General features: G+C 43.2%; 2 protein-coding genes across 4 annotated transcripts in view; one reads left to right on the forward strand and one right to left on the reverse strand.

Moving 5' to 3' along the window:
- Positions 1-4,656, reverse strand: part of ADAMTS12 (ADAM metallopeptidase with thrombospondin type 1 motif 12) — a 344,985-nt gene extending 340,329 nt beyond the window's left edge. For 2 of the 3 annotated variants that reach the window (XR_002100368.1, XM_019531927.1), the window contains exon 1: positions 4,386-4,656. Coding sequence is in view for 2 of the 3 variants with exons in the window: in XM_019531927.1 (XP_019387472.1) it covers positions 4,386-4,512 (127 nt within the window). In the remaining variant the exon portion in view is untranslated. The remainder of the gene's footprint in view (positions 1-4,385) is intronic. The other variant, XM_019531926.1, reaches the window with a different exon arrangement.
- An 8,408-nt stretch (positions 4,657-13,064) lies between these two features.
- Positions 13,065-16,827, forward strand: part of RXFP3 (relaxin/insulin like family peptide receptor 3) — a 6,988-nt gene continuing 3,225 nt past the window's right edge. The window contains exon 1 of the mRNA XM_019531685.1: positions 13,065-13,082. Within this exon, the coding sequence (XP_019387230.1) occupies positions 13,065-13,082 (18 nt within the window). The remainder of the gene's footprint in view (positions 13,083-16,827) is intronic.

The following is a 16,827-nucleotide window of genomic DNA, read 5'->3' on the forward strand; positions in this document are numbered from 1 at the left end:
GTCATCAGCAAATTTGAACAGGGTGCTTTTTACCCCCTCATCCAAATCGCTGATGAAGATGTTGAACAGTGCGGGCCCGAGGACCAAGCCCTGGGGGACCCCACCGCCCACGTCCTTCCAGGTTGAGAAGGACCCATCCACTACCACCCAAGTATTTCTGAGGAAAGCAGGACAAGCCAGTCATTCTGCTCTAGTGAGAGGGCTTCCACGTTTGATCTCTGGCTTGGCATTTTCCCTGTAAAATCCTCACAGAAAGCATTCAAGATATTAAGTCCTCTGCAGCAGCAACAGTAGAGAGTGGACTTGGAAAGTTACTGCATCTCCTCCATTCTGTTGGAGCTCCTCAAAGCCACAATTGTGTTCCTCTTCAGCCTCCTCTCCATCCTTCCCCTGGCAGAAAGATCCTTGCTCCAGTTTTAAGCTGATCTAATCAGAAGGCATGTTCACGATTTGCAATCCAGGACAGTATTTTTCAACTGAAATCCTGAAGATGATTGTGGCCTTATTGGCTGGACAGGAAATGCCAGCAGGAGGGCTTGCACTGCTATGATAACTAGAGCCAAAAATCTACTGTGCTACTGTGGTCAGTTTTTGTCCTGGGGTTTTTGCATTTATAATGAGTGCCTTTAGCTGTGCAAGGTTGGCATGACTCACTAGCAAATGGTAGACACGCTGGTGTTTACACAAGCAATTCTTGAAAAGTACCTCACCTGCAGATTAGTTTAGGACACCATGACTGTGACAATCTTCAAGAAATTACAGAAGGATCGCCTGGCTGTCTACCACAGGAACGATCATTGTGAGAACCCTCCTAAGCCATCTACTTCTACTTGCTGAAAAGCTCCTCCTGAAATCTCAGTGTGGCTTTAGGGCATCAAGAGACACAACTGACATGATCGTCACAGTTCACCAGCTGCAGGAAAAATGCTGGGAACAACATAAACCTCACTACATGGTCTTCTTTGACCTCACAGAAGGCTTCGACTCTGTCATCAAGAACCACTGTGGAGGATCTTTCTGAAGTATGGATACCCATCCAAATATGTCACCACTACATCATCACGCTTCTCGATATTTCTTACCATGATGCTACATCTGAACACCAACAAGCTGCCAGTCAGAGTGGAGCTAAACTACTGAATGAACGGTAAACTCTGTAATCTCAGCCGACTCCAAACCAAAACCACCCTGACCTCAATCATCAAGCTCCATTACACTGATGATGCTGTAGCCTGTGCTCACTTGAAAGCAGACCTTCAGGCAATCATCAACGTTTTTACTGAGGCATTCAAGAAAATGGGACTGATGCTTAACATTCAGGAGACTAAGATCCTCCATCAACAAGCTCTTAATGAGCAGTCTCCAGCTCCAGTAATTCAGATTCACAGTAAACTCTGGAGGACACAGTATTTCCTGTACCTTGGAATCCATCTCTCGCAGAAGGTTGACACTATGAAGAAATCCAACATGGCCTCAAATGTGCAAGTGCACCCTTTGAATGCCTGAGGAAACAGGTGGTTTAAGATTGTGACATAAGACCCAAAACGGAGCTCGTGGGTTATCATTGTTATCAGGCAGTTGTGGTCCCCACCTTACTGTACAGAGCTGAGATGCAAGCAACGTACAGAAGACACCTCAAGTCTCTGGAGAAGTACCATCAACACTGCCTGCAGAAGCTCCTGTGAATCCAGTGGGTAGACAGACACACCAAGAGGTTAGTATACTCTTGCAAGCAAACACTATGATCAGTGAGGCACTGCTCATCCAACATCAGTTTTGCCAGGCCAGCCATATCTTCCAGATACCCAACTCCAACTCCCAAAGCAAGTTTTATCCTCCCAGCTCAGTCAAGGCATAGCAGAGAAAGTGCTTCAAGGAGATCCTCAAAGCTAGCCTGAAAAAATGCAGCATCAATATCAATTTGTGGGAGATTATCACCTAGTACTGCCCCAAAAGGAGGGAGAGTCTGCTGCAAAGGTCTCAGTACTTTGAAACTTAACCATGACAACAGGAGATGGAAAAACAGGAGCAGTAGAAACAGCATGTCGAGAACCAAACCAAGAACCCAGTCACCCTCCCCACACAGAAACTTGTGCCCGAGCTGCAACAGTCTGTTGATCCCGGGTAGGCCTCATTAACCATCTTCAGACCCACAGATAAGACAATCATCCTTGACTGTGAGAGATTTCCAATGAGTTTAGGTGCTAGTTTAGTAGGTTGCAGACAGGTTTGCTTGTCTTTTAAACTGTTTGGGTGTTTTTGTCTCGTCTTTTGCAGTATGCAGTCAAATCTCAATGACTGCATACTTGTATTGAAAATTGTGGTGCACAAAATGCTGACAAATGCACACAGTAATCAAATGGAAACAGAGACAAATATTTGCTTTCTTAAATGGTCTGGTCTCTAAGTGGTGACTCATGTAACCTGAGAGAATCTGAGGCTTTCAGACAGAAAGATGTGTTTTAAGTTGATAAAGTCCCTTTACAAGAAGAGATACTTTATCACTTGCCATTGTTGCACCCTGGCTTCAAGTTTCCAACATGTCTTTGGCACTGTTTCACCCCGACTTCCTTTGACCCACCTGGATAGCATACAGATCATTGTCCGTTGTCATTGTCCATTTCTGGAAGGAGCCCCTCCAGGGCCAGAGAAAGACTATGTGTACGTAGCTCTGAGTGTACTTGCAGAATCCAGAGGAACAGCAGATTCACCCAGAGGGAATATGAATTCAAATACACTTTCAGCATTTAACAATAGCTCTTCTTAAATGTCGTTTGCACGTGCCCAGTAAGCCACATTTGCTCCAGCCACTTACTGAATAGAACATCTGTAGTCACTTCGGCTAGATGAGAGGCTGGGTTTAGCTTATTTCTGGAATCTCCTTTCTGACTGTGATAACACTTCAGACTTATCACTGCATCAGTCCACTAAACTAAATCCTCTTCTCTTTCCCAGAAGCAAACAACTGTAAGTCAGGTTGGGATTTTTGTTTATTCAAAACCATTTTTAGACTCTTAGAAAAAATAGAGAGCTTTTGATATATAGAATATGCATTTATATTCTACATCCATTTCCCAGAGCCTGGCAAAGCAACAGTCACCTCTTCCTGATCTTCCTAACCTACCCCTCTTCCTCTTATTGTCACCAAGACAAATGATCATTTCTACTGGTTTTTCCTGCAGCCAATGATAAACACCAAGGTAATGTGTTGTTTAGTCCTTGGCCAATTTATTTATCCAGTTGTTTTTTTCATAAGGCCTGAGACATTTAGGTGATTTTTCTCCCCAGTGCCCAATCTCTTTAATCGTCAGGATGAAGCCTGGAGACTAGACTAGAAAACCATTTTCAGAATGTGAAATTTTCATCATCTCCCACTTTCCTGCTGTGCTGAGGCTTTCCGCAGCATCAGTGTTCCCAAACCTGTGTTTTTTTCACTTATAGGTTGGTTTTTCAGATTGTCCAAAACCTTGCAGAAGTATTAATCAGGTACACAGCGAAGGCCAGGTAACACCATTACCCCATTTTCTAAGAGTTATGTCAGTCTATACAGCTGAGATGTCTCCTTCTGACCCCACACCAGACCACAACTGAAACGTTTCACTCAGATACAGTTCAGTGGTTTAATTTCCCCTCCTCACTGGAAAGAAATAACCACAATCGATTTAGCATTCAGAGGGAGGTAATCTGGGTTCCAAATCGCTATATTTCTTCTCTAATACATGGCGCTGCATCACAGCATTGCATGTAGAAGAGAAGGTACATTTACAGGACACTGAACTTCCTAAATGTTATGATGATATAGGCTTTTAGATAGGTGACTCTTAAGATTAAATGTATAATGCAGATAGGTTTCAACAGTAGACTATTCAACTGCTATCTAACCTCATTGCTTCCAGAAAATAACAGAACTACCCAGTCTGAGCTGTCAGCATTATGTATTATTGGTATCACGTTTAAAATCAAAAGTTGCAAGCTCTTTGTCTCAAAAGTGTGACAAGGAGAGTGTCACAAGTTTATATTCCAAAATGCTGTGAGCTACTTTAGTCAATGGTACATTGCAAGATTAAAAAAAAAATGCAACTCACACAGCCCCTTGCAAGGTTTAGTCTTCAGTGTGTGCATAATGTTGGAAAGCAGCAAGTCTGACTTGGTGAAAATAAATCAATCACAGAGCTGTTTGGAAGTTAGATACTCTAAAAGTAATGAAACGCTGTGCAAATACAGAAGCAGAGGTTTCAGCAGACACCGCATACAAAGGAATAAACTGAACCTCTTTACTTAGAGCTTTGTGACCCTGGGTTGTTTCCATCAGGAGCATGGGGAGAAAGGATGCCAAGTTTAGAATTAAACACAATTGTTTAATTAAAATGAGAGCAGTCACTGACCTTGCTTCTTGTCTGGATAGAAAAATCTGCCCGGTGGAGGATTTCTACCATAGCAGAGCACTGGAATGTGAAGGAACTGAACCCAAAAGGAAAAGTTTGCAATCCAGCTTCTCTGGACATATGGCATGTTTTAGTTGGGGGAAACAATACAGTGGACTCAGCGTATTTAGCAAACTCCTAGCTGGAGAGGAAAGTGTAAAGTTGCATGGCAGGCGGTAGAGGGAAATTAATGCAGAGAGAAAGCTTCTTCGTACAGAAAGAGCAGAGCAGCTTTTCCTGAAAAGGGGAGTGATTAGAAATCCGGTGTCTGATTTCTGCAGGGGGAGGAAGGAGGGCCCAGTAAGGAAGTAATTTCCAGGGAATCCCTCATTCACTGAGAGCGTTATGCTAATACATTAATGTCAGTTCTCATGAACCCTGCTCTCCAGTCCTCCAGTGGCTGATCCTGCCTGGGAGAGGCTGGAAGATGGATCTGGAACAAAAGCTGCCTGGCTCTGTTTCTGGAACCAAGATAACAAAATCGAGTGTCCTGGATGAAGTGAGCAGCAGCCCCCATAGGCTCTGTCCTGGGAGTAGTGATTGTAGCCCCACAAGCACGTGTCATACGCATGCGTTCACTTCTCTTTTGCTCATGATGTCTTGTGAGTAACTCAGGTTCCAGGGCCCTAGCCTGAATCTGCACCAGCCTGCAGCCCCTGGTACAATGTGCTGTCCCCTGATATACCTGGTACCAGCTCAATCCTAGCACCACGCAGACTTGAACAATTGAGCTTTGCTCCGTCAGTAGAATTCAGAACTTATTTGGCCTGAGACGTGAAATTTCAACATCTCGCCCCCCAAAAACCCAACAAAAGCACTGGTACAAGCTCCCCAGAGTACCGTTTGTGCATGGTGATGCCTCACTGGAGCTCCTCAGGCCACAGCAGGTCTGCCCTCTTCCTGTTCCCCCCTCCCCTCCCCCTTTCTGTGACTGCTGCCCAGCGAGCACTCACGTCCAAGCTATATTGTGCCAGGCTAGAGCTGTTCCAAGTGGCGTGCCAGGTAAATGTCAGCTCCGGTCATTGCATCCAGCCTCCTTGAATTCTAAGAACACCGCGATCTTTCCTGGACGTACGAATACGGCATCATGAGAAATTTATCAAATAAAAGATATTGTTTACAGAACCCGAAGCAATTACATTTTCTTTTTAGCCCACAGTGTCCCTTTCCCTTGATTGCCTCTCTCTACTCTGTTTTTCCTCACACTGCCATGTCATATTAGCCTGTAAACACCTCAAGGCAGGAACCATGCCTTTGAGCTTGTCGGGGAATGCCCTGTCTTCAGGCAGGTGTCCAGGTTGTAGCCATATTGGTATAGAGGAAAAAGCAATCGGGGCTTGTGGACAGAGGTGATATCTGTTATTAGATCAACAAGATTTTCTCAAAATAATTTCTTTAATTGCAAGCTGTCTTCAGGCATGCCTTTCAGGCCATCTATGCAGCTAACCATCCAAAGAGGGTGCTCTTTCCTCCACCTCCCAAGCCTCGAGGCAGTGAGGGCAGGAACTGCTAAACAGCTGTTTCCTTGCACCTCTGCCATGGCAGCAGCCATCCATGCTGGCAGGAGAGACCACAGCAGAGTTTGTCCTACAGTTGCAGCAAACTCCAAGACAAAAATAGGCCACAGCCCTTGAGCAGTCAGTCAAACTAGGAATATTCTGATTCCCACCGGCTTTGCTTTTCCTAGTCCTTTGGAAGTATTACAGGCCAGCCATAAAACATTCTCTCTCAGGTTACTTTTAGTAAAGGAATTTCCTGTCTCATGTTTCCTTTCTTACGTGGTTCTGAAACCTGATTCGTCATAGAGGATTTTTTCCCCTAAAAGTTTTTCTTCCCAACAAAACCGCAGGACTCGAAATGTACCTCCCTCCATTACTGAGGTGGAGAGATCTGCTTATACAGACTGCTCTTCTCACAGCATGCCTTGCTGAATCCTCTGCCGTTCCCAAGACCAATAGCCTTAGCAAGCTTTGCAGGGTTTCCTTAACTGTCATGAGATCTCCCAAATGGTGATCATATAATTATGATTAATATTTTTTACCAAAAATTCATACCTGATACTGGTACAGCATGGTACATCAGCACATCTCAAAATATTTTACAAAGGAAATCAGAAGCTTTAACTGGATTTTACAGATGGAGAAACTGAGACTGACTGCCATAGTCACCCAGCAGGCTAGTAGCAGGGCCAGGAAGTGAATCTAGGCCTTTTGACTACCAGCGGAGTGCTTCATAGACCCAGAATAAATTAATTTTGAGATTTACAGGGCTTCTTTCAATTTTTTTTCTTCGTAGGAAAACTGAAGGGCAGAGTTAAGGTTGTCTGGACATCTCAGCTAAGCATTCCTAAACAGGTTTGATTTCTTTTAAGTTTAACCCTAACTTTGAATTTCTTGTTTCAGGGACAACGATAAGATTCTTGTTTTTACCTTTAAAAATCACTGCTATGTACTCTCACACATAACTCTAATTTAGGTTTTTGGGGAGGAGGTGGTTATGGTTTAGGCACTCTGCTCCCTGCCTCTCCCGGGTAGTCTGTACCATCAAGATCTAGACACACAGTCTTACTGAAATCGATGGAAACTTCTGCTTACAGCTGATGGAGCAATATTAATTTAGAGGGCATATTTAGTATCTTTCTTATTGAGCCCTTTCAAAAGCACTCTCAGTTTATCTCTCTAACTTTAAGGAATGAGAATATTTAAACTACAAAGAATCAGATCTTGAGAATGTGCAAAAAAAAATCTAATTTAAAGTCAGTTAGAAATGCAACTTCTTATCACGAGACATGATGGAGCTGTGGAAACAAAAACATGCTTACAGAAGAAAATGGATATTTGATTCATGAGTCATAGTGTGTGCTTTGCTACTTACTGGAACAATGCTGCAAGACTACAAAAGAAACCTGTGTCTTATGAAGTGCATGATAATGAGCTACACTCACTGTAAGATGATTTGTTTGCTGCACTGCGATTTATTTAATATGCATCTCCTGTGCATTTTTTGAGTAGATTACTGTGTATGGTATAGCTACTATATTACGGAGAAGATGTCCCCAGGGACCGTACCAGAAACTAGCTAGCAGGAGTCTCTGGAGAGTCTACTCCCGTCTCTGCCACTAATCTGCTTTGTGACATTGAATAACTTGTGTAACCTTTCTAGCCTATCACTTACTCATCTCCAGAATGTATGTCATAATGCGGGGGTGTCAAACTCATCTGGCTCCTTGGAGCCAGATGACTGGGAAAGGGCCACTCACAAGCAAAAAGAACAGCATGTGGCCAGCCCTATGGACCTGTGCCCTCCTCATCCCTCCCCCACATGCCAGATCCAACACATGTGGCACCTACTCTGGCTGGTGGTGGGGAGAGGGAACATCACAGTCAGGATGGGTCCTGGACTGACCCGAGCAGACACCACATGAGGTGTGTGTCCCAGATCATGCAAAGGAGTAGCTATGTGTAGCACAGGTCTTGAGCTGGTTGGAGCAGGCAGTGTGTGCAGTGTGCATCCCAGGCCCTATACATGTCATATATGGGCCAACTCTAGACTCAAACATAACACCAGGGGCAAGAGGATGGGACTCTGCAGAACAGATCCAGCCCACAGGTTGGACCTTTGATACCCCTGTCATAGCTAGCCTGCTTCACAGGTGTGTTGTGATACTGGCAGTGCTTAATGTCCTACAAGCACTTGGAAACCCTTGCTACCTATCCCCTCCCTGATTTTGATTACTGTTCACAGAGCCATTATGACTGTAAAATCATGAGACAGAGACAGAGAGAGAAGAGGCTAGGAGCAGAAGGGTAGTCTTATTGTTTAGAGATTTCGTTGAGATCTGAAAAATACAGGTTTAATTCTGGCCTCAATTGCAGATTTCTCATGTACCTTGGAAAAGTCTTTCAATTTCTTACTAAAAGGAAGGAAATAGCTCTTTCTACCTGAGAGTAGTGTTTTGAGGCTATATAAAATAAGCATTAAGAGTCAACCTGATGCAACATTAATAGTAAGTACTGCAGTTAAACTAGTTACTTAGCAAGATATAGGAAAGGAACATTTTGCTGATGCTGTGAATTAGGTAGTTCATGTAATCTAATCTATGTGCTTCTTACCTTATAATTAGAGACCTCATTAAATTGTGGCAAAACAAAGGGTTTTTTGTGTCCAGAACCCAGCAAACAGAGCCGATTTTGTGGCAGCCCTGCCCCTCAGTGCTGATTGGCTGAGAGGCTCTGGAGGGAAGGGGGGATGAGAGAGCAGCCATCATTGTGATTACTGGCTGCCCCTCCTGAAGCCCCACCCCTTGGTGCTGATTGCCGGAGAGGCCCTAGTGGTGGGGGGGATGTAGCCACCATCTTGTCTGCTGCCCTTCATGCCACCTCACCAGCTGCCACCTTCCCCTCCCAGCAGCAAGGACCGGTGGCTCCCACTGGGGAGCCAGCATTTTATTTTTATTAAGTTGTGTTGTTGTTGTTGATTTTGTGGATGTCATGGACACTAAATCTGCAAAACTATGAAGTAGGTCCTTACTTATAAATTAGAACTTTTGAATATAATTAAAACATTAAACACTGGGACTGCAAACCTGTATTTTTAGTAATTTCTAATTTTAATTAAAAACTCCCTGAATAGGAGAAGAGAGGAGAGGAAATCCTGAATCTCTGAAAGAAGCAGTAGGAAAGGTACAGGAGTTTTGAAGAGAGAAATGGGGGAAGAGTAGATAGAGCATTTTGTTTCAGAATCAGCCATCAATGAGAAAGTAAAGAGGCATTAACTTATGAACAGGATTAAGTATAAAGCAATAGGAACTTGCCTGAGAGAGTGCACTGAAAAGGAAAAACGATTTAGGCATGCGAAAATTGCAAAAGGAAAAGCATAGCTTAATTCCTAAGAGAGTCCTGTGGTAAGAGTCATTTAGCAATAGAAAGGAAACAAGACAGGACACAGCTCAAACATTCAAAAATGTTACACCCCTGAGTTCAAGGCTTGACACAAGCAGGACCCATCAAAAAGAAGATATGACATTAGGAGCAGATGACGATGGCCTGCAAGAAGTCTGATGCTTAAAAACCAGGATTTGTATCTCCATACCCATTGTGAACATTTCTAGTATTCTAGGCCCTTTCTTTGTGTGAAATTGAATGTATCCTTTGCCTTATCTTAACTAGTGCAACTTTACTATACACTGGGCACATCTACATGAGACACTAACTGTACAGTCACCTAATAACACTGTGCAATAGTGTGCCAGGCAAAAACCATGCTAATACACTACTGTGCAGTAGTATTAAACTACTGCACAGTAAGCATCACTAAAAACCCATGTGCCAGTGCTGCTGCACAGTAGCACGAATTACTGCATATTACTTTAGTACTTGGTTAACCAAGTATTAAACTTCATGAGCAGTAACTACGGAGCATTAATGAACGTGTATACATGCCCTCTGTGTATTATTACTCTGTGGATTTTTGTCTCATTTGCATTTCTTTTTGATTACTCTTTACCATGGTATATCATTGTAGCTCTCAGTAGATATGGCTTCTTTTGATTTAACATAATGATTCCATAATGGCATAACGATTAAAACATTGTATATGTATAGCTCCACATAAGTTTTAGAAGTTTTGCTTTTCTGTTTTCAATCAAAAAAGGCTCAGATGGAATGAGCCAAGAAAGTTGTGGACTCCAAACTACAGTCACAAGGATGGCTTGTATATATTTGAGCTATATACAAATAATGGAAAACATATGATGACTGGTAAACCCAATAGAAGTGTTGGTATTAAAGGAATTATTAATTGTTGTATACCATGAGTACAAGCCAGTGGTTCAAAATAAACAATAAATAAGGATTTTGAATATAAAGGTGAAAAACAGAAAAAAGTTATTCATGTTACTAGACATTCTGGAGGACAAGGAAGGGTCAGTGGGCCTAGAGATTCAGGAATGAGAACTTTTAGGGAGACAAGAAGAAAGATCAGCCAAGAATCAAGAAAGATCCCAGGTGCTAAAACTATATATCTGAAATTGGCAGCTGATGCTTATGCTAAGTGATAATCAAAGGTAGCATGGATGGGGACCCAATTACCTTCTACAGATATTTGAATGGTCTGAATACTGGAAGTGAGGGGAATTACTCATCATGGTGCCATAAGATATAACCAGAAGTAACAGACTGCAAGTGATAAAGGAAATATAAATGGGCTGTCTACTCCAAAATTCTGATCATAAAATCTCTTGGTTGGGATTGTCTTTCAAGGGAAGTGCCAGAAGCTTCTTCCCTGTAGACACGGAAAACGATTGGACAAAGGATCTGTGAATTGTATTATTCAATATGGAAGAGTTACTCATACTAAGGGCCAGAATCAGTGTCTGTTTATGTCAGTGAAAAGATTCCTATTCATTTTAATCAATTCTGGACCTAGTTGTACCAAGCAAATTTGTGCACCTAAAAGGATTGAACAGCACCTTTCTACCCAAGGACCATTTGACACACATTCTTGAAAATTAAATTAATCTGGTTATTCTATTTTGAGATCCATTTAGACAAAAAACAAAAACATGAGTGCATTAGTTTTTTAATCAGGTTTCCCCATTTGTAGTTTGGTGCCCAACCACCTATCAAGTTCAGCTTCTGTTATCCACAGAGATGGATGCAGGTAGCTCTCTCTCCTTTCATTTCCTGTCTTGGTGCTGCTCAAGATGAATATCTGAAATAACACTGATTACTCACCTGTAGTAATTTTAAATATGTCCAATTAGGACAGTACAAAATTTAGCATTATATTCCGCTCCTGAGTATCTGCAAGCAGATTCAAATGACAGCTAAGTGGAGGAAATGGCAAAGTGTACAGTGAACTTTGATAGGAGACGTTTGTAAAATCAGGGCTCACAAAATTATCTTCTAGTTGACTACTCATAAGTGGTTGTCAGTTAGGTCACATAATATTATTTTTGTTCTGTTATATGAAGATAAAAGTCTATTTGACACTAACATTCATATTAACAATTTTCAAATATGTTTTCAAGCACAATTACCACAAGTAACTTTGACATTATCTTGCCATGAGATTGTATGCCATTTGAAATGTGTTTTCAGGAATATTCCTAGACAGAGAGAGAGGCATGAACACCCCGCCCCTCCACCACCCTTCCCCCCTGGCCTTCCCAAGCACACATATAAACACCCTGATATCCTGGGGCATGCAGGTTGTGTTTTCATCTTGAAGAGAGATTTTGAACAGAAAGCTTTTATACCTATCCTTCCACAAAGACAGGGCATGTAGGGGGAAGGGGATAGAGTTCTAACATTCCAGTGAATTGTAACACTCACCTGCCAACAATTATGCTCGGTATAATCAAGGGAAGATCAAAGCCTCTCAAAAAGCTAGAGACCACAGGGATTCAAGAGCTTAGAAGTGGGAAAGTGAAGAACCAAATAGACATGAGAAACCAGACTCTATTTCTATTAGGCATGTAAGTGGACTTAAATGTCTAAGTGCAATTTTATTTTACCCTGCTTGAGCACCTGAAAAAACTATTAACACAAAAGGTGTATAGGTCTTCCTCTTCTTCCTCCTCCTCCTCCTCACTGCTTTGTGACAATCTTATGAGTAAGATGGAAGCATATAACAAAGTAGCTACACTTATGGATTTTCAGGAATTTGAACATGATGGAATAGAATTGCACTTAGCTGCCTAAATCCATTTAGACATACGACAGGTAGAATACAAACTGGCATAAATAAGTGGTAAAGAAATCTCAAATGAAGGTTATTAGTTATAGAGCAAAATTCTGTGGATAAAATAAAACTTTAGTCAAATGGGCAGAACTCATTTATACACATATGGATACAGATTGATAGACAGACATCATTCTTTGTTAACAAAATCTGTTCAAGACTTTTTATTTTAAAACATATTTTATGCTACAAAAAGTCTGTTATATAGCAAATAGAATCATTTCCCTTGCCAAAGCTAATATCAAATGTGCTAAATCAATAGCAAATTCAAAATTGCTAATATCTGTTTAGTCACTATTGTAATTGTAATCAATGCCTCATCTTTGGAGGAGGTCTTAAAAGGATGAGGAAAATGGTGGTAATTCTTCAGAGCAAATAGCATGAAAAAACATTTCTGTATAATGATCATTATTTGAAGCATATTTGAAAGGGTATTTTTAAACACTGTCAGGCAAAAATCATCCCAGATGCAATATCCTGAAAAATTCTTGCAAGAAGGTTGTTATGCACCCCTCAGCCAGTCCAAACAATCCCATTTTGTCCCTTTGACCCAGCCAGAGACTCCCCACACTAATACTAACTCTAAAATGTCCTGCTTAACTCTAGACTGCCTACTTAAGATCCATAACCCAGTGTTTACAGACCCATTGCCAGGCCTCCACGGGCAACATTGTCTTAACTGCCACCAATTACATGGTTTTCATGGGCAAGCTGGATTCCCATTTCAGCTACCAGGTGCATACGTCTCTAGAACACTGCATCATTGCTCAGGGTTGAGAGTCCAGGAGAAAGGGCTCCACCCCAGAGTTTCACCTGTATGCTTCCTCTATGAGCCCCACTTGATCTAAAGCTACAGACTTGAGGGCGTCATAGGTACAGGCAAGCCCAATAGGCTGCATGACTTTCCCCAGTCAGGTAAGACACCAGCATGCAGATCACTGCTTCCAGAACCACTGATCCGTCCCAGCCACCCACTCAAAAATCTCCAAAAACACTTTGGGCTCATCATCAGGCCTCGTTCTGGTAAATGTTCCACCCTCTCCCACCTGGGTTACAGAAGCTACACACACCTGAGCGTGGAGCTTCCCTTGTTTCAGCAATTTCAGCACGAAATGTTGCTGCTCCTTTTGCAACTTTTGACAAAACTGCTGCTGAATCCAGAGATGCTGCAACAGCTGCTGTTGTTGCTGAAATGCTGATTGCTGGTGCTGATGCAGCCCCTCCATTAGTGTCAGTCCAGCCTTGGGGTCCATTCTGCAGGCTCACAGCTAAGGGCTGCCCACTTTCCACCCCCTGTTTATGCAGGTTGGTGTGCCTGCTTCTGGGCCAGCAGGTGTTGTCCCCTTAGCAACCCCTCCATCAGTCCAAGCAATACCCTTGATCCAAAAAAACAAACGAGCAAAGCAAAATCTTTATCTTTTCTTCAGGCAGCAGGAGAGGGCTCTTTTAGCTCTGGCCCTTCCTAGACACTTCTCTAGGTTTCAGTGTACCTCCCAACCACAAACTGCTCCTTCCTTAGCTCTTCTCATTCCTCTGGAGCTTCCAGCTAAGCACTCACGCTTGGGCTCCTACCCCAGCACTTGCTGCCCCCCTTAAAGGGCTAGATTGCCCTACTACAGTCCTGTATTGCATTACTACACATGGAAAGTAACGAAGGCTACCATTTTTAACACAAACTTATAAATAATAAATATTAGAGGAATTTTGCTAGAGATTTTCAACTATGTTTGATGACTTTTAATTTTTTCCCCCAACTAAAGAGATGGGCTGATTATGTGTTGAATAAATTATAAAACAAATATCTTTCTTTTATAATTCAACCAATGCTAGTGAGTTCCTTCAGCTATCTCTAAAATGATTCTTAGAGGTGAAAAAATACAAAACTAGAAGGCAGAAGCATCTAAAACTAAAAGGGGGTCTCTTTGGGTGCAAAGAGCCATACAAATCCTGTGCAACTGCTTTTACCCTTTCATGCAGATGTCCCAGCAAAGCTGCCAAGGAATGTTTCAGCTCATAATCAGCTGGATCTTGTTTGACTAGTTAGCATGATGAAGAGGTATAGCTTTCTCATTAGTGACTTTCCTGCCCTGCTGTTCCATGTCTCCTCTCCTCTTTGTACTAAAGCTTCATTACTATTTTGTCTGTGCAAAGTACCAACCAAATGTGCTGGCCAGGAAGATACTGGAGTGGCCAAAAACTAATTTCCTACAAGGTCATCTTTCCACTTAAATTATATGAAAATAAGGTTTTTAGGAAGCCTGTGCACTCAGAATAGGGAAGAAAGGAACAGCAGGGAAAGTGGTGAAATATTCTCTTTCACATACCATGTCCAGCTAAATGCACAAGGTTGCATTTTCACTGCATTTGAAAGGAAGCTGATTGACAAAATATACACCATCCCTTGAGTGCCACATCCAGGGTAATAGTGGGAAGATTAACTAGAAAGAAAATTCAACAACTCTGAAAGAACACAAAAGATATGCCACTATTTCTTATACTAGAGAAGCAGAAGTATCCTTCACTTACTGACCTCAACTGCTATACAATTTTGTTTTGCAGCACTGTTAACCTGCCTACTAGATTTCACCCTAGAACTAATTGTGGTAAAGATGATCTAAGAAGCATTTTTAATTCTTCTGAATAAAAGGAAAATTACATTTTTAAAAATGACAGGTATTACCTGTATCTCTCCAATTCAGCACTCTTGATCATGGAAAAGAAGAAGTAAAAAGAAGTATTTCTTCACCTGTCATGTCTTTAGCTGGTGAAATTCTCTGTTCCAAGGTCATAAACTCCAGCACTGCGGGTGGGTTTAAAAAGCCATAGGACAATGTTGTGATCACTGATATCTTTCCAATGTGAAGTCTGAGTAATGAAGCCAAATAATCATGTCTGACAATATCAGAATGGTTCCACAGATGTCAGGAAGTAATTTTTCCCACTATATAAAAGTGCACGATAGACCAAGGGCCAGATCCTAAAAAACAGCTGAAATGCCTGAATGAGGATCTAGACAGACTGCAAGCACATAAATCCCAAACTGTCCTTCCATCCCCCTCACAGTCACTCAGTGGCTACATAACACTAGAGAAGCATCGAATTTACTAGGTACTTCTTGATCTCAAAATTGCTGAATGTTTTTAGGGCTTTGCTGTGTGCCACTGTGGAGCAGAAAATGTGAGAATTATGAAGCTGGAAGACAACACGTGGTTAGACCACTACATGTTAGGGGGCCATGGGGTGGTCCCGGGTTGTAGCCACATCGGTCTAGAGACAAAAGGAACCAAGACTTGTGGCAGAGGTGATATCTTTTATTAGACCAACTACACGTAAGTGCCTGTGTACTGGCCCTAAAAAGGCAAGGGCGGAGAGCATGTGCCCTGTTGTATACATGTGTGCACCTGCAAACTCTTCAAATACAGATAGTACCAGGTCCCCTGACCTCCTCTTGGACTTTGATTAAGCGGCTGATATCTTACAAATAGCCCCAGAGAAGAAGGCCAAAATAAGGTAGGAAAGAGAGTGCCAGGAACAAGGGGCAAAGCACAGCATAGCCTGGAAGAGAGTGAGCTGTGTTTGAGTTTTCCAGCATCACAAACTGAGCTGCCAGTGTTGTTATTTTCCAGAATCAATATTATTCTTGATGATTTAAAAAATGGAAAGAACAGAGGTGGGTTTTCCAAGTGAAGACTGCAGTGCTAGCAGGCAGGGCAGGAGATCTCTCTGAAGAGAAAAATTGAACTAAAAAGGAAGATTGCTGTACCGGGTCCTGCTTTCGCTAAGCTCTCCGCACTTTCCTCTGCTCTTCCCGGAGACTGCAACAAAGGAGGAGGGTCCGAGTTCAAGGGGTCTCCATCACACACACACTTCTTATCTTATCAACTCCTAGTGCTTGTATGATGAGTTGCCTGTAGCTGCTGGCTTCTTTTTAGACATGTTTTACCTCCTATTTTCTCCTGAAACACCAGAGCCCTCTGGCGGAGGACATCAGAGCACTCACAGGAGATTTTATCCAGTGAAGGACGCTGGAAGTTAATGGCACACGGAGGTTAATGGCTGGGAGGCAGGTGGTGACCCGCACCAGGCCCCCGAACCCCTGCTGGTCCCCTGCTATAAGCCTCTATTTCATTTTTTCTACCTTACAAGCAGCGAGTGTCTCAAGTGCCTTTTTTACTGTTTTGCTTCCACATGATTCATTCTAAAATCAGAGGAACTGGAGTGAAGTTGTATAGCTACTTGGTCTCAAAGGACTGGTTATCTTTCACTGGAGACAAGTGTTCACGAGGAAAGGGAGCGGGAAAGCCAGGGCGGAGGGCGCGGGGCGTCCTGCAGCACGGACCAGGGCTCCGTCCAAACTCCGACCCCAGCGCACCCGCGGCCCCGCGAGGGGCGGGTGGCAACAGCCTGCGGCCCGGCGCAGCCCCGGGGCCGAGGCGCCTGCACCAGCGGGCGCGTGACGAAGCGCGCGGGGGCCGACGGCAGCCGGGCCGGGCGGAGAGGCGGGCTGGCAGCCCGCGGCATGGCGAGGCAGCGCTGCCAAAGCGCCTCCCCTCCCCCTCCCCCTCCTCCGGGCTTCCCAGCGCAGCAGCGCGGGGGGGCGGCAGCCGGGACGGGCAGGGCGAGCCGGTGCCCGCTGCCCTCCGCAGCCTCCAGGCGCCTT

The sequence above is a fragment of the Crocodylus porosus genome, unplaced genomic scaffold, assembly GCF_001723895.1.
Source record: "Crocodylus porosus isolate Cpor-Errol unplaced genomic scaffold, CroPor_comp1, whole genome shotgun sequence".
NCBI classification, from domain to species: Eukaryota; Metazoa; Chordata; order Crocodylia; family Crocodylidae; genus Crocodylus; species Crocodylus porosus.